Raw genomic sequence first — 23,902 nt, 5'->3', positions numbered from 1 at the left:
AGAAGTGCTTTCATTCTTCTTCTTTTTTTCTCTCCTTGCTGTCTCCACACACGATTCCCAAGCCAGAGCTGTAGCCTGACTCCTCATTCCCACTCGCATCCCATCACATACCCTCCTGGGCCTACATGACATGTCACTTAGAAAGCAAGATCCTCCATCATGGGGTCCTACTTACCTCTCTGGTTCTTCCCCCTACACCCCCCACACCGGCACCAACTCTAGGCTCCCAGCCTGTGAGCTGCTGTCCCCATCTCCCTTCCCTTGCCCAAGCCACTTCCTCTGCCTAGAGTGCCCTTCCCCCTCCCTCCTCATGTTCCTGCAGTCTGAAAACGACCCCTGCATCAGGAAGGCCCCACTAGGCTGGCCTGGACATCCTCCTCCATGCTGCACACTCCTGAGCCCCTGCCACACTGTCACATCCTGGTTCGTGTCCTGTCTGTCTCCTCCTGTGAGGCTGTGAGCTTTTGAGGGCAGGAACAGTGCCTCATTCATTGCTGGTCCCTACAGCCCAGCACATATGAATGCCTACATGGACGTGTCGTCAACATCTCAAAGTCAGCATTCCCACACTGTCTCCACCAGTCCTACATCCTAATGGTGCCATTTTCTACAGGGCCAGTCTGTGAGGTATCTTTGGTGGCTTCCTTTTGTTCTGCAAGTTTTGATAATATTTCTACCACAATTTCCCATAAATTTGCATTTGTTCATTGCCACACTCACCATCTTATCTTTGTTCCTCAGCTCAGACTAGATTTCACCCAAAGGATCCTGCCTGAGTCCCCAACCCAGTGGCTACTGGATCTGACCCACCCTGCCCAGAGCCTCCAGATTCATGGCTCTAAATGCTGCTCACACCTTGACATGCGGGGCCCAAGGCCTCCTCTGCTCTCCCCATCCCTCCTTACGTCCTCCTCCCCATCCTCTGCTCCTGCCCTTGCCTAGCCTAGAAGCTGTCCTTACCCTCCCATACACGCTCTCCCTTGCTTCCACTGTTCCCTCTCCCATCTGCTGCCCACATCTTAAACTTCTTTCCGCCATAGAGTTCACCCAGCTAAATCCCGTTATGGGTTCAGTTGTGTCCCTCCCCACCCCCCCATTCATATGTTTTGCATCCTAACCCCTAGTAATTCCGATGTAACCGTATTTGGGTTGTTGTAGATGTAGTTAGTTAAGATGAAGTCATACTGGAGAAGGGCGGGTCCAATCTGATACGACTGTGTCCTTACAACACGGGGAAGTCTGGGCACAGAGACACCAGGAGAATGCCGTGTGGAGACATTCAGGGAGAATACGGCCAGCCACACGCCCAGCAGACGGGCCTGGAACAGATTCTTTCCTCACAGCTCTCGGAAGGAAACAACCCTGCCGACTACTTGATTTTGCACTTCTCGTCTCCAGAACTTTGAGACAATAAATTTGTTCTTCAATCCACCCACGCTGTGGTACTTTGCTCACAGCCTAGCAAAGTAACACACCCTCCTGCACCGGTTTCCTCTGGTTTCCAATTCCCTTCTCATTTACACGCTTAGTTTGGTTTAGCCAGCTCTACTGGAGCTGTTTGCCGCCTTGCAGCCGTTCTCTGCTGGTGTCGCAGCACACTGCTGGCGCCCCTGAGAGACTCTGGCTCCTCAAGGATAGGCCCCTTCTTGCATCCCTGACAGGGCCTGGTACTTTGCTGACCCACAGAGCAGGCTGAATTAAATTGCATTTACCCTGGAGAGTGATTCCTTGCTCCTCATCAATATATTAGAGTTTCTCTAAACCCACTGTGGCCAGACAAGAGACCACAGGCTCCAGGGCCCCAGGAGGGACACTGGCCAATAACCCTATGGGGCTCCTATGGACACTGGGAGCATATGGAGGCATGGGAGTGTTAGGCCTGGAAGGGACTTCAGGGAGAGAACACCTAGTCCAACCCTCTGGCTGTACAGAAGAGGACGCTGAGGCTCAGGGGTGTAAGGGTTGTCATATATCACAGAGAGCAGGGGCACAGCTGGCACTTGAACAGGATGCCCCGACTTCTAGACCAGTGCTGTGGACAAGGGCTGCTGCCCTGTGGGGAGCAGGGAGGGGCTGCCAAAGTGCACCTGCGGGGGACCTGTGCTGGCACTGTAGGGCAGGTCAACACGCTCTAGGCCTAGTGATTTACAGAAGTACCAGCGCAATGGGGATGAAGGGAGAGGCCACAGGGCCAGGGGTGGGGCAGAGGCGAAGGGCTCTGTAGAAAGCTGGCACCAGACACGGGCCTCTGTGTGTGCAGAGTACAGTGTTTCACCACAGCCTGAGCAGATTCCTGTCACCCGTCAGCGTCAGGAGTGGCCTGAGGGGGCACAGCTGTGTGCCTGTGTGTGAATGTGGACCTCACCACCTCCACGTCTGGCACTGAAATGGTTCCTGGCCCAACTAATGGGAAACCCAGAGCCCCAAGCAAAAGCCCAGGCCTTTCCAGAATGAAGTGCGGAAACACATGTTGGGATTCATTATCTTACTGAAAGCAGGGTTTTGAAAAATAAATACACTCTTCCAAATGCAAGAGTATATTAAAGTAAATGATTGAGTAACCTTGTAACTACGCAGCCTTTGGCCCTTCAAGATTATAGTCTAAAGAGGTCTTAATGACCTGAGAAAATACTTATGATATTATGTTATGTGGAAAATGCAGGCTTAAGAAAAGGTACAACAGAGTGAACTCAACCATGTAAAAGCAATATGCACAGAAGGAGAGCTCTCCAAACTGTTCATGGAGTGTAACCTACTCTGTTTTCTTCTATGTAATTCCAAATTTCTATTGTGAGCATGTATTAGTTATACAGCCTAAAGATACTTGTGTTTTTATCTTTTAACATTCTGTGTTTATAAGGAAATAGAAGCTGTCAGGCCCGACCACATTCTCTGTGGCTTTGCAACGATACTCCCACTCTGCTCTCCAGAAATGACCTCTCCAGCAAAGAAGAAACCCCATCCCAGGTCTGCCAATCTATTTACTCACATTCTGAATATTTCTGGAGCTGGTCAAATTCTTCAGGGGTGAGGGAGACCCACAGATCTTCACTCATCTTTAAACCGGGTGCAAGTGCCTGGAGGCCAGGGATGGAGTGGTGTCACCAGGGGAGAGCCGTGGGCCAGCCCAGGCCTGGCTCTTTGCATGCAGGTAACGGATAAGCCCTTCAGGAGACTTCTCGGAGGACTCGATGTCTATGGCAGCAGTGGGCACCTCTCAGCAGATGAGAAAAGACCTCTGCTATTCCTCAGGCAACATCCTCCTGTCTGTAGTCCAGGCAAAATCAGAAATCCTGGCTTTTCCTAGGTAGAAGCAGAAAAGACATTGTAAATGAGAATGTTAGAGTAAAAAAAAAAATTCCAAATGTTCTTTGCTGGACAGAGGACAATGTTTCAATGGTTCGTAAGAGAGGGATCTCTCCCCAGGGAGGTATGAAGAGCACATGGAGAACAGACCAGCAGGATTCCAGTCAGTTGCCTGGCTGGGGGTGGGAGTTGAGTGGCAAACGGTGGCCTGTGTGAATAGATGGGCCCCTCCAAGACTCTGGGAAGTGTTAAATGTCTCACATGAGAGGTGGTATTAGGTCTACCTAAGGGCATTCTCATGGCATGAACATGCCTTAAGCTGCTGGATGCTTCATGAGTAATTACAGGGACAGTAGCCTGTGTGCAGTGATTTGAAAGGTGAGTCATCTCCCCTCCATTAATTTCTAAATTCCACCATTATCGCTGCTTACCTGCCTCTGGTGAGCCACTTTGGAGATTCAAATGCTCCCAAGGCTGGCTAACATCTAGTGACTGAAGCAGCTCTCCCACTCTCAGAGCCATAAAAAGGTTAGAGGGAAGGCCTGTGCCTCGGGGAGGGAGTGAGAGGGGACGGGTTCAGATAAACACTTAGCATCTTTCCCTTTGAGACTCTCCTAGCTCGGACTGTTTCGTACCCTCAGTCATTAAATCAGTTTTGTCGGTTGTGAAATTCATGTAATGGGTCAGGATCAGCATTTAAAAACATGAACTAGAACAAAATAAAATGGGATGGAGTTGAAAATATTAGAGTGCATCTATCTGCCATAGTTAGGGTAAGTATTATGTCTTGAGACTTTTCTTTTGCTTATACATATATTCGTATACTGAACACACTGTGAAGCGTATTTCTTATTCCGGGTTGAGGTTAAACAATGGTTGGAAAGCTATCAGTCTAATAGGAGGAGAAATAAAGACCAATTGAAACACAGGCTCCAATGTTACCAAAGCACAATCTTAGTTTTAATAAAACAGGATCCACCCTGGGGACTGAATTTAAGGCAAGTCTGGGGAGTCTGGAGCACATGGCAATGCTGGGTAAGATGACCCAGTGGGAGGCATATTTGGATAGTCTCTGGAGGAGTGTGTAGGCCAGGTGTGGCCCTGGAGGACTGAACTAGAGCTGAGGGAAGATGCTGAGGGGAGAGAGACTCCAGCTCTGGAAGGAAGATCTTCCACCAACTGGAGCTCTCCCACAGTAGTTGGGAATGCATGGCAAGGGAGTGGGATGCCTGCATCCCGGGAACAGTCAAGTTCTAATTTCTCTCCTTAAAAGTCTGACTCTCTTCTTTATCTGGCCACCTAGACTGCTTCTCGGCACCTGCTGCTGTCAAGGTCACCAGTGACCTAGTTGCCAAATACAGCAGGCACCGTTCAGTCCTTTGCTGCATTTGCTCTCTCTGCAGCCTTTGAGATGGCAGAAAACTTCCACCTTCGAACTCTCTTATCTTTCTGAGTGTTCCTCTTCAGTCTCCTTCAGCCTCTTTGGCCATCTTTGAAAATTGGTGTTTCCAAAATCCTATCCTGAGCCCTCTCCTTACTCTATACCCCTTCCTTGAGGGACCCCACCCACTTCCACAGCTTCAGTGACGACCCCCAGGCCTGCTGCTCCAGCCCTGAGCTCTCTCCTGCATCTGAAGATCTGGATATTCAGAACAAACACTTAGCATCTTTTCCTTTGAGCCTTTTCTCTCCAGATATTCAGAAGCCTTAATCCAGATCTGAATATTCAACTACCTACTGTGACTCCCTTGCATGTCCCAAACCATCCCAGATCTGCAATCAACCACTCCTCTGCTGCATTCTGGTCGTACCTGAGAGGACCAGTGCCCAGGCCAGAGGCCAAGGCTCAGATAAACTCCTTCCCCATGCTCCCCTGCAGAAACCAATCCGGGAGTTTGCCCTTTGTGTGTTCCCTCCTCTTCACCACACCAGCCCTTCCATTAACTCAGACCTTCATTGTCTCTTGCCTGCTATTTGACTGAGGCCTCCTGCTTGTCTCCCTGCCTTGGGTGCTGCTCTCTTCACCTGGGTCTGCTCTCTAAATTGCCAACCAGGTCACGTCTGTCTCTGTAATAAAATTCTTCAGTGACTTCTATTGCCTATAGAATAGGATGTAATTTTCTTTTCATGATACACAAACTTCTTTATGATCTGGCTCTTGATTATCAATTTAGCCCAAAAGTGAGGGGTGCCCTTTAGAGACATTTTTCATCATATCAGGGAATTCAACATTACAACCAGTATTACCACTGGCACTGCTGTCATTTAGTGGACACTTATTTTACACTGTGTTATATGTATATGCTTTACATACGTTATTGAATTTAGTCCCCACCACAACATGTAAATTAAGTATAGCTGTCTCTATTCTGCAGATGAAGAAAATGAGGCTGGGTGTTTAGTAAATAGGGTGAGGAGAAAGAAGCAGCCACCAATCCTTTGGTTTATGAATGCCTCTATGGCCTAATCATTCTGCACACTTTTAAAGCACAGAGATCTGAGAGGATCCAGAGACACACTGCATGATAGAACAACACTGAACTCAAAACCAGAAGGCAGGTATTTGAATCTGGATTTTCTTAGATATTTTACCCCAGACAAATTTTCCATTTCTTGAACTTTGTTTCATTCATCTAAAAAAATGAGGATACTGATGCAAAAGTTTACTGGTTGGTGTTAGGATTAAGTGAGTTAACATATGCAAAAGCCAACCCCCCCCAAATCTCCACCTATCACATAGTGAACACTCAATTATTGTTATCATCCTATTGCAAATACAACACTTAGCAACATGGCTTAAACAACCAGCTGACTGACAGTAATTGGGTGAAAAGTCTCTTATCCTGCTCCAGGTTATTGTAATTTTGTAATCACTCATCAAACTTTTAGCCACTAGTGTTAGCATTCGCTGATGATTCTTGCCTGGATTAATTGTTACCATGATAGTGATTTTTTAATTTTATCATTCCTTCTACATTTATTAGTTGGGAGTCGATTGTAAGAAAGAATTTTTCTTTCTTAATTTATTTATATCATTATATATATTATAAATACTGTATATACTATAAATAAATATAAAATATAAGAAATAAAAACTATATATACAAAAATAAATGTATATAATTATAAATAGATATATAAATAAATATAAAAGTATGTTACATTTATGTATAATACATATTTATTTATATTCATGGATTCTTATTTTATTCACTGAGTTACACTCTGTTGCTATCTTTGATTCTCAAATTGTCCCAGGTTAGCTCGGCGGAAGCTCATTAAAGATGGTTCTTTGTTTTGTAGACACATCTCCATCATTCTTTGAGTACGTCCTTATTTCCTGACACTATAAGATATTTCAGGGTCATCTCATACTTCCTCAGCTCAAGATATCCAAGAAGCCCTGATTCCTTTCAGGGGAGAATGGTGTTTGAAACCAAAGGCTTGGATGCTAGCTGTGCTCATTGCTACTGGGGTGTCATTCCTTCTAGGCCCTCTCAGAGACAGAGCTAGAAAACACGTGCATGCGTATTCACCCACACCCCTTGTCTCTGTCTGTCTATCTATGTTAAAAAACCCTGAGTTCATACTCATACCTCCAACTCCAGTTCACACTACTATGTCAATTGTAACCTTCCTTTCACTCCCTATTTTTAAACTTTCTTCTCTAACAAATTTTGTTTGCATTATCTATAATATACTTATTTGCTCAATATACAGAAGGTAGTTTCAAAGTTGCTAGTCCACACCTCTGTGAAAAACAAAATAGAGTTCAAGACTTGTTTACAGTTCTCCTGTTTTTGCCCACAGCATATCCTCCAAATAGTACTTTCAAAAGTTACTTAGCTTAGTTCTTTCCCACTCCTATTTGTTTCTGTTTGTCTTTCATTTTAGGGTGTTTCTGCATTCCCTTTGATTCTTTTTTAGTATGGTTCCAAAAGTCAGAACTATGTAAAAAGATATACTTAAAGAAACATAATTTCCCCCTATTCCTTTTACTCTTTTCCCACGCCCTCTTTTCCATTTTATTCGCACCCACCCCTTATAGTTTCAAGTGTATCTTTTCTGGGTTTATTTTTGCACAAGTGAGAAAACCCTTGGAGGATATCTTATTTTCCCTTCTTTCTTACACAAAAGGTAGCCGATTATGGATTCTCGTCTGCACACTGTGTTTTCACCTAACAGTATACCCTACGAATCACTCCGCACACTTTCATAGAGATCTTCCTTAGTTAGAACCAATTTGACTCAGACATTTACCTGCTTAAAGCCCTTCCAAGGCCTCCTGACCTCCAGGATAAAGGGCTGGCTCCTTAGCCAGTTCCAGAAGTCTTTTACCTGTGGTGACAGCTCATCTCCCCATTGTCACCCCAATCACCTCCTGCCCCACACGTGCCATGTTCCAGCCAAATCGACCTTCTGTCTTCTCCTAGCACCAGCAATGTTCCTGGCACGTGGTGGGACCCCCTAAACATTAGTTTATGAAGTGACAAATACACCATGCTTTTAATCTACCTGGAATGCCCCTCACTCCTTCCTCCCCGTAACAAACCACTACTCACCTGTCTGGTTCCAGATAAAAAGGTCACGTCTCTTCTGAATGTTTTGGAACTCTTTGAACGACTTTACCTTTCTCCTAGGTGTGTTCCACAAAACTCCACCTCTCTATTGTGGTAGTTGATGGTCTCTGGCGGGAGCCAGACACCCACACAGCGAATTAACACTCAAGCTGACAAGGGTAGTGGGACAGATACGCCACTGTACATCCCAGTGGTACAGGGATTTATGGGCATCTAACGTTCTGAAGGAGGCACAGGGGATCAGGAAAAGCTTCCTGAAGGAGCTCATGCCCCTGCTGAGGAGGGGAATGAGGTGAAGAGGTATATGTCGCAATAACTCAACAGATATTCATATTAATATCACTGTTGTTCCATTGTAGCGCAGTGCTTGGCTGCATGGTGGAAGCAGTCGCCACCATGGATTCTTTAAATCCATCGTGAAAAGCTAGGGGCCTGAAACACTGCCCTACTCTCCACACAGTATCCCAGGGTTTCTGCCCTTTGACAGAGATGACAGCTGACACACAGGGGTGGGGGTGGGGGGGGCTTGCTCCACCTCACAGAACTCAGCGCTTCCCTCAGCAGCCTGCCCGGTCCCCCCCAGCCCCATGGAGGCTCCTGACAGTAGGAACAATCTTCTTCTTACCTACCTGAGCATCTTTCCTGAGAGAAACAAGTTTGAAGGTTTTCTAAATAAAACTCAGATTGGGTATTGTCTGACTTGGGTGGGAGAAGAGTCTTTTATGTCACCACAGCGATGTCACTCTAGCAATTGCTTCAGCTCCCTGGGCCTCAGTTTCCTTGTCTATAAAATGAGGGGGTGGGAAGAATGGTTTCTAACACATTTCCTAGCTCTGCAATTTTATATGTTGGATCAAATTCTATTTGTTCTGTACAGATGTCAGCATGGAAATCACAAGTCAGAAGGAAGACGGCAAATTCAATGAGTATTGAATTGCACCCCAGGTCTCTCTATTCATTCGAATGAATCAGTCATACCCAATTATCCAGGAACAAACACCTCTTCATCTCCTCTTTGCTCTCCTAAAAACATCAATTCATGAGTGTGACATCAGATTGGGGAAGCTTATTTATATGCATCTGAAGGCTTATAACGAACCCATAATGAGTACATTTTTATAAGGAAAGAAAGACTAAAAGCTATAAAGATTAAGAACCTCTTTCTCTTCTCAGACTTATGACAAGTCACAACTTGACACTTGCCCCATTTCTGAGCTTTTAATCCTAGATTCTTCCTTCAATGCTGTAACTCTTATGTAGGCTTGGGACTTTAGTGCAAATTGCTCTTAGAGAAGCTCCCTTTAATGCCCAGAGTGGGCTGGGCATATTTTCTCTGCCCTCCACCAGCTTTGGGCTTTTGTCCATTACAGCATTTACCATGCTGCATGTCCTTGTCAACTCTCTTCCCTGCAGGAATCTGAACTCCTTCAGGGAAGAAAACAGTGTCTGGTACACTTTGTATCTCTACCTATTACAAGATTTCTAAGTGTTCATTTCTTGACCACCAGAAGGGTAGTTCTCAACCTTTTTTGACTGAGGCCATTTGCATGGAGCAGAAGATCCTACCACATCTGTTTGCAACGTCCCTATAGAAAAAGAATTGGGTAATAACAAAGAATTGGAGAGAAAAAAAAGACATGAGTTGGAGTAAATATCATTTATGATGTTATCATAATGACAATATCATTTATGAGTTACTTTTTAATAAAACATATGCATGATACTCACACTGTAATGTTAACATAATGACCTATAAACATATAGGCTATCAGAGTTAGAAAGCTATAACCTATATGCTTGTAAATGAGTATTATGCTTAACCTGATAGTATGTAGCAAGTTATTTAAGTTGCTTGAATTCATCAATGAACTGTCACTATTGTGGTTGTCTGTTACATTGGTGGTCCTCCCAAAACCATGCTTCCTGCCCTGAGTAGGGGCTGTGCCTGTGATTTATCTTAACCAAGAGAATGCAGTAGAAGTGACACTGAGCCAGTGTCAGGCATAAGCCTTGAAAAGGCCTGGCAGCTCCTTCTGTGTTCTTGAGGGGGTACCGAACTGCCATGTAAGAAGTTCAGCTACTTTGGTGGAGAGATCACAAAGAGACCACATGGAGATGCCACATGGATGAAGGGAGACTTAACAGTGCATGGAGAGAACTGAGCAACCCAGCTAATCGTGAGAACTGAAGCCTCAGATGTAAGACCTCAGTCAAGCCATCCCAGCCAGCCCTCGGTTGTTTAAGCCATTCTAGCCATGGTGCCAGGTGTGTGAGACAAGAAACCATTTGGATTTTACAGCCTTAATGGACATCATATGGAGCAGAGATAACCCATCCTGCTGAGCTTTGTCTGGATTGCCAGTGCACAGAGTCATGCAGGATAGTGAAATGATTGTTGAGCCTCCAAGTTTTGGGGTAGTTAGTTATGCAGTTATAGATAACCAAAACAACTACATAAGCACCTTTGGGTGCAGATTTTGTATGTATCTATTTAGCAACAGGATATGCATGATTCATGCTTGAACTGCAACTTATTCATGTCTTAAAATCTAGTAATTGGAAAATTACAGGCTAAAAATATCTTTGATGCAAATATGTATCACTGCATGCTGTGGGGTTAACCAAACATCCTTTACTAACTAATACGATAATGATGAAGTCAAATGAACTATAATTTCTAATTAAAAAGCAAGAGTAGCAGTAGTTGAAAACCACAACCAACTTAAAGCAAGACTGACATGCAATAATATTAATAACAACATAGCCTTTCCCAGGTCACAGGATTCTAACCGTTTGCTTGAGTGCGGGGGCTGTAGCTTCTGAGCATTGAGAAGCAGCCTGAGTTCACAGATAACTGAATTAGAGCCCTCAGGGAACTTAGTAATGAGCTAATTTGAGTGTATGAATAGCAAATATGAGTAATACCCAATAACTCATTTAGTAGATTGCCAACATATAGTCCTTAAACAAACAGAAAAATAAAACTCTTGGAATTGCATGCTACCCATAAGAATTCAGAGAGGACTTCCATCTAAGGAGCACTTTGTACCCCATTAGTGGCCTCAGAGTGAACATAACACTCTCTGCTCTGAGGGAGTCACGAAAACGTCAGGCTGAACAAGCTGCCCAGGTATGGGGTAGGGAAGTGGGGGTGGCTGGTGCCTAGAAAAGGCTTTTGTGCCCTTAGGAGAAGTTGAGCACTGCTACTCCAGGGGCCTACCTCCAGCACAGGCAGACAGCATTGGTCTGGGGAATGGTTATACTCAGGGGCATCACAGTTTGAGGATGGGTCATTAATTCACTTATTTGTTTACCTGTTCAACAAATCATTGTCACAATGAGCAATACCAGCAACCTCCATTTATAGATTACAACACATCTAGTGCTTTGCACACGTCATCTGTAATATTCACCAAACCTGGTAAGGAAGGCATTTCTATACCCATTTTACAGCTGTAGGAACAGGCCCGGAGCGATTCTCTGTCTCAAGTTTTCTTGTGTGCCTGTGTGCGTGTGTGTGGGTTTTAACTAGTAAGTGACAGGATGACAGGACTGGTATTTGAACCCAAGTCTGTTTAGTTCCAAAGCCCATGGTTTTTCCTTTCACCATTACACGTCTGGATGAATAGGCATTGAGTACTAAGTGCCAGTCCCTGTGCGAGGTGCTGATACCGTCAATGAGCCAACTGTAGAGATCTTACACACTGATCCTCAAAATGGGAAGGAAACTAGAAGCCAGAAGAAAAACCACGGCATGCTCCTGAGAAGCTAATATCATTTGAGGGGGAAAATCCATATTATGTTAAACATGGACACAGAATAGAATACAAAATATGCAGGAAATCTGGAGGCACATGAGCCTTCAAGAGAACCTTGCTCGTGCTCTGGTGCCACGTCTGTGGAGCCCGGGAGACGTGCACTCAGCTTTGCCACTAGGGGCGCTGCAGTGGACATGTTACGAAAGGCGGGGCTGTGACTTGCAACAAGAAAGTCTGACTCTGGACTCCGGCGGGCGCCGAGGGGTTGATGTGGGGACAGGGTCGTGAGTGGAGGCCTCCTTCGTGAAATTACAACCCCGGGAAGTGTCCTCCTGGACTCACACTCAGTGTCGGGGAGACGCCTGCCCAAAGCAGCACGCACGAGTCTGGCTTTGGAATCACAGACCAGAATTCAAATCTTGGCGCTACCACATACAGCTGAGTGACATTAGACACGTTGTTCTTCATCTCTAAATGGGAACAAGGATAACATTAGTAACATGCTTCACAAGGTCGTTATGAGGATTATTTGTATAACGTTTTCTGTGGTTTGAAGGTCTGCCCCCTCCAGAATTCATGTGGAAATTTAATCCTCAGTGCGGCAGTACTGAGAGGGGATTGGGTCATGAGGGTGCTGCCCTCGTGCATGGATTAATCCATTTATTGATGAATGGATTAGTGGGTTATGGGAATGAGACTGGCGGCTCCATAGGAAGAGGAAGAGAGACCAGAGCTAGCATGCTCAGCCCATCCGCCATGTGACGCCCTGCACAGCCTCCAGACGCTGCAGAGTCCCTTCCAGTAAGAAGGATCTCACCAGACGCAGTTCCTCCATCTTGGACTTCTCAGCCTCCATAACTACAAGAAATAAGTTTCCTTTTTAAAATAAATTATTCAGTTTCACATATCATATTATAAGCAACAGGAAATGGACTAAGAAATATTTCTGAGGGCCATCACAAGTAAAACTTGCTATCAGTGCTCCTTAAAGTGTGGTCCCCACACCAGCACCACCTGGGAACGTGGTAGAAAAGCCAGTTCTTAGCACCACCCCAGAGCTAGAGAGATTCAGTGTGGCCCAGCAACATGCCCGTGTCTTGTGACTGCTGCTTGATGTTAATGTAAGGCACAGGACTGAGAGAAGAAACTTGGAGTACCTGGAGCTATTCCTTCTCCCCGAAGGGGCCCTCAAGCAGACAGATCCGGGATCTCTCAAGGCAGCTCCACTTTTCTGAGGCAGGAAAACATTACAGGAAAGCGAGCAGCCCATGACTGCCAGAAAACTCATCCTGCCACGCTCCTAAAATTCTCATGTTATGACTTATATTCCCTGCAGAATTTTACTTTCTTTCCAATCTAGATCTCTTTTTCATACTCCTTCTGTGACATTTTGTGCCAAATATGTCATCTAGACAGGGCACAGAACAGATGATAAGAGTTTCCTACCATACAGTGAAAGGGCAAGAAACAAAAACAAAAACTAAAAACCCAAGAAAGTAAGAAACTGACAGCTCCTTTAACACCAGCAGCTCTTTCCTGCATCAGCAATGGAACTGTCAGAAAGGAGACGCTGCCGATCCCAAGTCCTAGAGCATGAGCAGGGGGTTCAGGCAGGCCTACAGGGACGGCGCTGCAAAAAAACAGTGCCAGGTACTGTGGTGGTGGTGGCTGGGTGTGTGCCCGTGTGCTTTTTGTGTGTGGGAGTTTTAACAATAAATAACCACAACAAAACCACACCGGAAAGACAACATTCAAGTTTGGAACAACATGTAAAACCATGCTCAGCGTGGTAAGCCCCGTGCACCAGGAGGAACTTGTGGCCTGTCACCTTTCTCCACTTCATGAACCTCTTGGGTTCTCCCTCCCTTCTCTCCTCTGCCACCCCCTCATCTCACATTCTCTAATTCTCCTTTCTTTTTCTTCCTCCCCTTCCTGCTTCCCATGACAACATAAACAACAGCAACCTTGTCTTGAGAATCTACTACTTGTTCTACATTGATGCAATCCTCAAAATAATCTTTCAGGGTAAGTACCATGATACTGCTGCACCTAGGACCAGACTCTTTGCAGGCATCTGAGCCATCATTCAAACTCATGTCTGCCTGAGTGCAAAGCCATTTCCCCGCAGCATCTGTACTGGTTCTCAGACCTAGGAAGGTTGCTAATACCATCTCTAGATTGCAAACTGCTTGGGGATGGATTCTGTGGTTCATTCCAGAAGCCCAGGATTCAGTCATAAAAAGGCTCTGGGAAATCAGTTGTCTCTGCCTCCACCAACTTGACAGAACCAGCAGTGTCCTAATGGTTCATGTAATCACGGTTCAGCACCAAGGACAACAGCATCTGGGGGTGCTTACACCTTATACCTACCCAGACAATATGTCCCTGCGTAGCTCCCTCTACCCTCAAGGTGTCTAGGACCCAGTTTGATAAAATTTCTCATTAATAATAGCTGAACCTGACAATGCACCAGACTATCCTAAACAGCTTGCATGAATTACCTGGTTGCCTCCTCACAACAATCTAGGAGGTAGATACAAATATTATGCTCATTTTAAAGGTAAGGAAACTGAAGCACAAAGGTTAAGTAACTTTTCCTAGGTTACATAGCTATTAATTAATGGAGCCAGGATTTAAATCCAGGTGATCTGAGTTGAGGCTGTTTTCCACCAACATGTTATGTGACACAAAGATAATGGGAACTGAAATCACGTGGCAGTACTTGGTCTAAGACAGATGTCAAGAAGATACAAATATATTTGTAATAATTTTAAATATTGTCATATTAATAAAGCACACATTGAAAACATTTCAAAAGGGGCGCTCAGGAATCCATTTCAGAAACAACACAGCTTAGTGGGGTTTGCACACTGGGGAGAAGAACAAATTCATTTTCCAAGCAAATCAAAGAGGTGTTGCAGTATGATCTGGAGCCCTTGGGTCTAATCACAGTTCTAATATTTAGTAGCTAGGTGACATTGAGCAGTCACTTCCAAGCTCCATACCTCAAGTTCTTCATTTGATGATTGTGGAGAGTACAGTAATATTTAAGCTTCCTTCTAGAAATGTTAGACATCAACCCTTTACTCTTGCCACATGGTCTCTGGTGACATCATTTTAGGTTGGGAAATGCCATTTTTTAAAATTCATTTAAACCATACTTCATTGGATAGAAACAATAGTCAGATACTGTTGCTACCTATCAAATTGTTAACAATTTAAAAATTGGTAATAATCTTGGTTGGCAAGAAAGCAAGAAAACAGAAACTCTCCAATGCTGCTGGTGTAGAAGTAAATTAGCCAAAGTAATGTTATATATCAATAGCTTTAAAATGTACATTTCCATGAAATTTTACTTCTATAAGTTTATCTTAAGAAAGTAATTACGGACTATAATAATGGCACTACTTCTGCAACTCCTATTACTACTTCTACAAGATTTCAACTCCAAGGATATTTGTGGCAGCATTGTTTATAACAGCAAAAATACAAACAATTTAAATGTCACACAATATAAGATTGTTAAATACATTTTGATATGTACATCCAAAATAGTAAACTGTAAATATCTGTACTAGGTGTTGAACTGTGCCAACCAGATCCTACATCTGCTTAAGACTGCTGCTGGCAGACAGCTTTCAGCTGTCAACTTTTTTCAGGAATTGCCTTAACCGAAAAGAGCTGCCTTGCCCAAGGTCATGCCCTGTTCTTGGCCAGCCTAGACCCAATTACTGAATGATACGAAGGTATGGGGTAGAGAGGCCTGCCCCTTCCCCCGAACTGGGAGCAACTAACTCTTCAGGATCATCCCAGTCCAACTTCGTCCTTCACCAAGTCCTGTTTCTGTCCTTCCCAGTGGTGATTCCCAAGAGCACTTCCTAATGAAACTAATAAGACTCTGCACAGCAATTTCCATCTCAGAATCTGCATCCCAGGAAATTTCATCTGTAGCAATATGGGAATTAAGAAGAAGCCCCATGCATTCTTAAGTAACTTCTTGCTTGAAAAGAAAATGAAAATATGGAAGCATTACATATCAGTTTAGTAGATATGCAATTTGGTTATAACATTGTTTAAAGGATGCTTTGTAGACTTAAATGAATTTCTTAGAAAACATGGTACATGAAAACAAAAATAATCCAAGCCTTCAACTCAAAGAGCTAGAAAAAAGAACACAAAATAAATTTCAGTAAAGCCAAGGAGGGCAGTAATAAAGATACAGCAGACATTAATGAACTTACTAGTATCCCAAACAAAAAAACACAATTGGACAGTTTGGTTAAAATCAAAGACCTTTTTGTTGTTAGTATTATTTTTAAAAAAAACCCAATAAAATAGTCAATCCTTTGGCAGAGTATGAGAGAGAGTGAGAGAGAGAAGGGGAAGAAGAAGAAAGAAAGAAGAAGAGGAGGAGGAGGAGAGAAAAAGAAAGAAGAAGAAGAGAAAGAAGAACCAGTAGCAATATTAGGAATGAAAAAGAAGACATAACTATAAATATAAGAGATTTTATTATATTGTGAGAGAATACTATATTCAGCTTTATAGCATTACACTTGAAAACCTATTATAGATGAAAGGGGAAAATTGTGAGAAAATATAAACTATCAAAAGTGATACAAGAATTAGAAAAGCCTGACTATCCCAATAATTATAGATGAAATTGAATCAATATTGAAAGGTCAACTTGTCCCACCCTCCTGTACCGGAAAATATTACAGGCAAGTTCTAAAAATCACCAAGAAACAGATAATTCTTCTCTTACATAAACATTCTAGGGCATAGACAAAGATGTTAAGTTATAATTTATTTTATGAGGCCAGCATTAGCTGGATACAAAAACTGAACAAGGAAAGCACAAATAAAGACAAATTATAGATTAGCCTCACCTACTAAATTAAGTAAAACCCCATATAAAATAGTAAATTCCAGTATAGTATTAAAAGAACAATACATAGAGTTTATTCCAGTAAAGCAAGGCTGGGTCAACATTATAAAACCCATCAATATACTATATTAACAGAAAAAGGCAGAAATTCATATGACCATCTTAATATGTCCAGAAAAAATTAATAAAATTCAACACTCAAATATGATGAAAAACAAGCAAAAACAACAACAAAACCCTCTAAGCACATCAGAAGTTAAATGGAACATCCTTTACTTCATAATAGCTATCCACCAAAACACCACAGCAAGCTTCATATTTAAATGGCAAAATACTATAAATATGACCATTAAAACCAAGGACAAGATAAGAATGCATGTTATGACCTCTACTATTCAACAACCTACTAGAGGTCCTAGACAATGCAACTAAATAAGAAGAAGAAATGAGAGGTATAGAAATGGGACTAGGAAAGATGAAACTGTCACAATTTTTAAATATGATAGTATACCTAGAAAAACCAAGAGAATCAAATAAATATAAATTATTAAGGGATCTCCCCACAAAGTAAATGATATAAAATCAATATTAAAGAATTAATGGCTTTCTTTGATATAAGCAATAGCCAAATAGAAAATATAGCATAATATAGAAAGATATATTTCAAACTTTTAATGAAAAGTAGAATGTACTCTGGAATAAACCTAATAATTGATGTGCAAGACCTTTATGGAGAAATCTGTAAACATTTATAGAGGGAAATAAAGGGGAACCTGAATAAATGGATAAATATCTTATTCATGGATAGGTTGGTTCACTTTAGCTCTGGTACTTACTAGCCATGTGACCTTGGGAAATTTTTAAAATCTTTACCTAGCCATAACCCTAGTTTCCCCACGTAAAAAGAGAATGGAATTTACCTTTACTAGTCACGGGTGCCTGTGACATGTAAAAGGCTTCTCTTTGACTACTCCTTGGGACTACTGGTTTCTGATGTAAAGAACAATGTGCCCAGAAATCGATATCTACCAGGAAACAGAAAAGAGTATAAACCCAGGATCCAACAAAGCTGAGTCAGCATCTCATCCATGACATTTCCTGTATTTATGGTCTTGAGCATGTCATTTATTCTTACGTAATCTTTTGAGCCCAAGTTTCCTCATCTGCAAATGGTAGTAGTGGCATCACCTTATGGGGGAGGATTAAAGATAATGACTATAAATGTCCTAGCATAGTGTGTGGCACACAGGGGTCGGTGGATATTAACTGCTTTTCCCTTCTTCCTTAGCAGACACAGGTAAATGTGCAAATTTTCCCTGATACCTTGAGTGCCCTCATAAAATGGAGAAGGGGTTTAAGATGAGAGAAGGTATGAATTTAGAGATGAAAAATCTTGGAGTTCAGTTTAAGGAGGAGGATGGGAGGGAAAGAAGATGCTTTTCAGTATCAGCTGTGAAAGATTAAGCAGTATAAATGTTCATCTTTGACCCCAGAAGCAATTAATGAATGAAAAAACTATGAACTTTGTGGCATCATCTACTTGAAGGGGTTAGGAGTGGCTGAATGCGTGGGCTCGAGGAGGCAGGAGATGGGCACAGAGTTAGTCATTTGGCTGCACGTGTTTAATAAATTACAATCCACTGAGGGGCTGGCCTCCCTGGGTGAGTCATTTGGAACTAGGCAAAAATAGCCAACAGAAAGCAGCCACCACCAAAGAAAAAGAAAGAAAAAATCATTTTATTTGACTGACTGACATTGTTTTGATCACAGTGTGAAATCACATGCTGAGTTTAGTTTGGTCAGAAAGACACCCTGTTGCTGATGGAATCACATGCATTTATTCATTCCTCTAACCATTTACTAGGCGTGACTTTTAAATGTATAAATAAATCTACTCTCAAACTCATCTTCTTCCCACCTCTACCTCCAAAACTAAACAACTAACTTTTTGGATGGAAATGTCACACTCCACATTCCCTGGGCTTGATACATGGGCTTTATTTACCTTCAGTCTCCTTCCCCTCTCCGGAAATCTCAAGACCAAATTAGATACTAACTCACCAAGTTTTGTTTTGTGTTATCTCTCAGCTCTGCCCCTTTCTCTCCATTTCATTCCTTATAACAGCACCTCCAGTTTCTGGGTAATAGCTTTCTAATTGGCCCTAGCATCTGCCTCTGGTCTTCATAACTGCCTCATTCCATTTCAGTCTGCTCTGCACACGAGCACTTTACAAAACCACTAGTTTCAATTACTTTCTGACTCAAGAACTAAACTGACTATCAGTTTGTGTTCAATTCCTTTCTCAGGCATTCATGGTCCTTTGTCATCGACCCGATCTCTCACTGGTTTTGGGCAAGGCAGTGAAGGACTTGGAAATAGGGATGGTGTTGTCATCCACTCTTTCTGCCGACAGTTGGGATTCTGGGATAAAAGAGAAGTGAATGATGTCAATAACTGGCTGTAGATTTCTGGGCCATGATTTACTCAGAAGCTGGAAGGGGGAGTTTATGTCTAGTCACGAAAGACTCATCTCTCATAAGCATGGGGGAGCATGTGTTTACCTAGAGGTGATGAGGAAGAGGATCAAAGAGCTGGGATAATATTATGATTGCGTCCACCATGTAGAACTGCTGGTAAAACAAAGACAAACAGGAGAAGTGTAGTTCTAGGTGACACACACACATAATGCATGCATAATTACAAAGAATACTAGAAACTATATTTGTGGGTTGATGCATCTACATGGCAGCATAGCTTTGGGCCAAAAATAGGTTTATGACGGGAATTCATAACTCTAAGGATGGAGCACCTAGAATATCTCATGAGTGCATAGAAAAGGGTAAGGAATACAGGTGATATCATCGTGAGCATTTTCTACAGGCACTTGGTCACAAGGAGGACTATTCCTAGCCACTACTATTCTGGCACAAGGGAAGTTGGAGCAGTGAAAGTGGTCTTGTGCTGGCTAAACGTTTGCAGAAAGCCTCTTGTGGCTAAAAATAGAACATCAGACACAAGTCTTTTCATTCCCCTTGTTGACACAGAGTAAAGAATCAACTAGATAAACTCCTCTGGCCCTTATTGTGACCAACAGAAAGACCTTGCTTGGTGAAACAGGCAAAAGAGACATCTTAAGGGAAAGAAGCCACTCCAACTCAGAGGTCATGATTGTCAAAAAGGAGAAGCCTGGCTGGAATAAATAACCAAGAACTCTTGATTCAGGCAGACATATTTCCAAAAAGTTTTTTAAAAAAATGATAGTATGACTGTATGAGTTTCTGAAGTGGAGGCAGACTGAAGTTCTCCAAAACGGGGATGCATTCAAAAATAATTCGAATAAAGAGGAGAAAGAAATGGTTCTTTTAAAAAAGAGCCTTCAGGACTAACCTGTAGGTTCATATTTGAAAAGGACATTTAGAAAAAAAGAAAAGAAAGGCACACAACCAAAGAATATACAGAAAGATGGCACAAACTTATACATGAAAATTATACCATGAAAAAAATAGCTCAAAATGATCTGAAAATACTAAGCGACAAAAAAAACCCACTACGAGCCAAAAAAGGTTGGGGGAAGTTTGGGAAGTGGGCTGGTTAATTTTAGAGCAAGAAGAGCAAAGAACAGCTTGGTCTACTGCCTGGGAGTGAAGATAACCAGGAGAACTTCCAGTGGAGGCTACTGAACCACTTTCATTAATCTTTAAAGAATTTTGGAGAACAACAAAAAAAAAACCCAAAGTACTGCTTGTCCTTTATACTATCACTTCCTCTCCATACTTGATTTGATTTTCCATAGAATATTCTGCTCATTAATTCCAGCTAGTGAATTTTAATTCTGCTCTTGTGCTTGAATTTCCTTGCAGTTCTTCCATATTTCATTTATAGCTTTGAATACCATGTTTCATTTTCATCTCAGCCTTATTCTTGTTGTCTTCTGATTTGTAAAGGACACACCTACTTGCCCTCTTATGAGGATTCCAGGTGACTAAAATGTTCTTTTTGGTTCAACTGGAGTAGCTCGTTGTCATTCTATATGCTAGTCTTTACTTCCTTATTTTGCATTTTCCTTAATTCCTGTATGCTTTACTCTCTATACATTCTTAAAGAAGGAAGCTTTTCATAGACGTGGTGCTTGTCAGTTAACAGGTCTTTAGTCTTGTTCTCACTGAGTGCTGACATCAGCAGTGGCAAATGCATATGCAGAGGTCCCAGACCCCCATCAAGCTTTAAGAATATATTATCCCACAGTAACTGTACTTCTATTTTATTTTCCTTCTGCTGCCAGAATAATTTTTGCTTTTTGGAATGTATCACAATTTTCTTTATAATGGGATCAAAATGTCTCCATATTTCAGAAGCATTTTAATAGATATATATTCTTTCAGTTTTTAAATGTAAAGTCCTGTAGATGTCTATTCCATCAAGTTCCTTACATCCTTAAAATTCTTTTTTTTTTTTTTTTTTTTTTTGAGACAGAGTGTCGCTTTGTTGCCCTGGCTAGAATGAGTGCCGTGGCGTCAGCCTAGCTCACAGCAACCTCAAACTCCTGGGCTTAAGCAATCCTACTGCCTCAGCCTCCCGAGTAGCTGGGACTACAGGCATGCGCCACCATGCCCGGCTAATTTTTTCTATATAGATTTTAGTTGGCCATATAATTTCTTTCTATTTTTAGTAGAGATGGGGTCTCGCTCTTGCTCAGGCTGGTCTTGAACTCCTGACCTCAAGCGATCCACCCGCCTCAGCCTCCCAGAGTGCTAGGATTACAGGCGTGAGCCACCGCGCCCGGCCAAAATTCTTTATATACTAATTTGCTTTTGTCGTTCCATCTGTTGAAGATTGATAGAAGTATGCAACAGTCTCCCTCTGAGATTGTGTTTTGCCAATTTTATTTTATATATTTTGATATTTATTATTCAGAATAAAATACCCACGAATATTATATATTCTAATGGATATCTTTAAGCCACATTTAATGTTTTTTGTGTTAAATTCTACTTTGTTTAATATTAATATTGCCCTTCCTTCTCTCCTTTGCATTTTACTGATACATTATGCTCTTTCCTTTTTTCCCCCTCTTTCTGTACCATTTTGTTTAAAATAGCATATATTTAGAATTAATTTTTGCCTGATGCATGGCTTTTTGTCTTTTAATAGAAATGATTAAACCATTCACACTTAATGTGATAACTTATATGTTTGACCTCACTTCTATCATGTTATTTTATACTTTCTATTTTTATATTTCCTTGTTATTTCTTTTTTTAGTATTTAATCTTGGCTATAATGTTCCAAATCTTCCTCCTAATTTTGAAGTGAAGCATCACATTTCTAGTTTGATTTCATCTACTCTTTCTTATTTAAAAATGTATTTAAACCTATATTTCTTTATGTCAACAATGAAGCAATATCCAATTCTTTCCACTGTACAAAGTAAGAAATTCAGCACTTCAAGGTTTTTTTCCTTGAGTAGTCTGAGTTTTTAGACCCAGATTATTATCATTAAATTTCTCATGTATCTTCTTTGTTAAGAATGATTTTGTTTTCTTTTTGTGCTCCACACATTCAGAGAAATTTCTCTTGTAATGAACTATAGAAATGATCCCTGAAAATATAGTCTTAAGAATGATTTTGGGCAGTTGCATTTTTTCACAATCATATTAATAACATTTAAACATTAAGTCTATGTTTGAGTGGTTTTATTGTTCATCCCACAGCTTTTATGATTTTAATGTTCATTAATTTCCCTGTTGACCAGAATATTTTAAATAAATACATTTTTTAGTAGAGGATTTCAGTGGTCTACTTGCTGGGTACTTTTTTGTCTGAGAATGTCTTCTTTTTTCTTCACGTATTACTGAACACAAAATTCTAGCTTGTAATCTTATTACTTCAAATTCCATAGCCATATCTCAACTTCCTTCTGATATTTAGTGTTGCAAAATGTCTGAAACTTGCTTATTTTTCCTTTCAAAATATTGTTTTTCTGATTTCATACCAATAGACTTGTTTATTGTTATAATTAATAATTTTCACCAGAATATACTTTTGATTTTCCCTGGAACACATAAACTATTTTGGACTAAAGTCAGGAAAATATTTTTCTATATTTTTAATTGCAATATCTTCCATTTCCTCTTTTCCTAAAAAATTGTGTCTTTATAAATTTAATGTGTTGAATTGTATCCTCCATTTTTTCCACTCATTATTTCACTTTTTTATGTTTTTTTGGTTAGTATGGTGAGAATTTACACTTATCTTTAGTTCTCTGCATTGTTCTGATGTTCGTACTTCCATTGCATGATTTTAATTCTGCAAAATATTTTTAATTTTAAAGCAGGCTAAGTTTCCAAATTTCAGATTTCACCCTTTTGATAGTTCCTGCCATATCCTCTTTAATCTCTATAAACATAACTTGTAGCTAAAAAGTTGTCTTTTTTATTTAGTGTCCATTTTACAGGAAGGATTAGCTTTGCATCTTTAGATGTCACCCTTCTTTTGAACCGCTAGATTCTGTTTTCATGAGCTCCACCGTGTGCTGACTGAGAGTGAGTCCCGAGGCCCTGGCACAAGGCACAAGGCGTGTTCGATTGAGATGATATGATTGAGATGTGTTCCCTATAACCTGCCTACCTAGAACCCCTGCAGCCCCTGACACGTTTTTAAAGTATTTTTTTAAATGGTGGCAAAATATACATAACATCAAAGTTATTTAACCATTTTTAAGTGTACAGTTCAGTGGCATTAAGTGCATTTACATTGTTGTGTAACCATCACCACCATCCATTCACAGAAATTTTTCATCTTGCAAAACTAAAACTCTGTAGCATTCAATGATAGCTACCCACTCTTTCCCCATACCACACCCTGGCAACTACCAGTCTACTTACATCGCTATGAATTTGACTACTGTAAGTACCTCATATGAGTGCACTCTTATAGTATTTGTCCTTTTGTGACTGGATTATTTCACTTAGTATATTGCTTTCAAGGTTTATTCATGTTACAGTACATGTCAGAATTCCATTCATTTTTAAAGACAGAATAATATTCCATTGTATGCATATACCACATTTTGTTTATCCAGTCATCCATCAATAGATACTTGGGTTGCTTCCACCTTTTGGCTATTGTGAATAATGCTGCTATAAACATGGATGTACAAATATCTCTTTGTGTCCCTGCTTTCAACTCTTTTGGATATATACCCAGAGGTACATTACTAGATCATATGATAATTCTATTTTTAATTTTTTGAGGTGCACAATACTGTTTTCCATAGTGGCTGCACCAGCAATGTACAAGGGTTCAAACTTCTCTACATCCCTGCCAACACTTGTTATTTTCTGTTCTTTTTTTGGTAATAGCTATCCTAATA

At 41.4% G+C, this 23,902-nt stretch overlaps 1 protein-coding gene and 1 pseudogene across 4 annotated transcripts in view; both read right to left on the bottom strand.

Annotated features, from left to right (window-relative positions):
- The window catches only part of DGKG (diacylglycerol kinase gamma), a 181,833-nt gene that overhangs the window by 147,199 nt on the left and 10,732 nt on the right, over nucleotides 1–23,902 (bottom strand). For 3 of the 4 annotated variants that reach the window (XM_069472806.1, XM_069472807.1, XM_069472808.1), the window contains exon 2: nucleotides 2,990–3,303. In XM_069472806.1, coding sequence (XP_069328907.1) covers nucleotides 2,990–3,056 — 67 coding nt within the window. In that variant the 5' untranslated portion in view covers nucleotides 3,057–3,303. Of the gene's footprint in view, nucleotides 1–2,989; nucleotides 3,304–23,902 lie in introns of those variants that run through there. The other variant, XM_069472809.1, reaches the window with a different exon arrangement.
- LOC138388695 (small nucleolar RNA U3) lies at nucleotides 22,066–22,145 on the bottom strand (annotated as a pseudogene).

Source organism: Eulemur rufifrons, chromosome 7 (assembly GCF_041146395.1).
Source record: "Eulemur rufifrons isolate Redbay chromosome 7, OSU_ERuf_1, whole genome shotgun sequence".
Lineage (NCBI taxonomy): Eukaryota > Metazoa > Chordata > Mammalia > Primates > Lemuridae > Eulemur > Eulemur rufifrons.
Note: the sequence above shows the minus strand (reverse complement) of the source record. Positions and strands in the feature narration are given on the sequence as shown.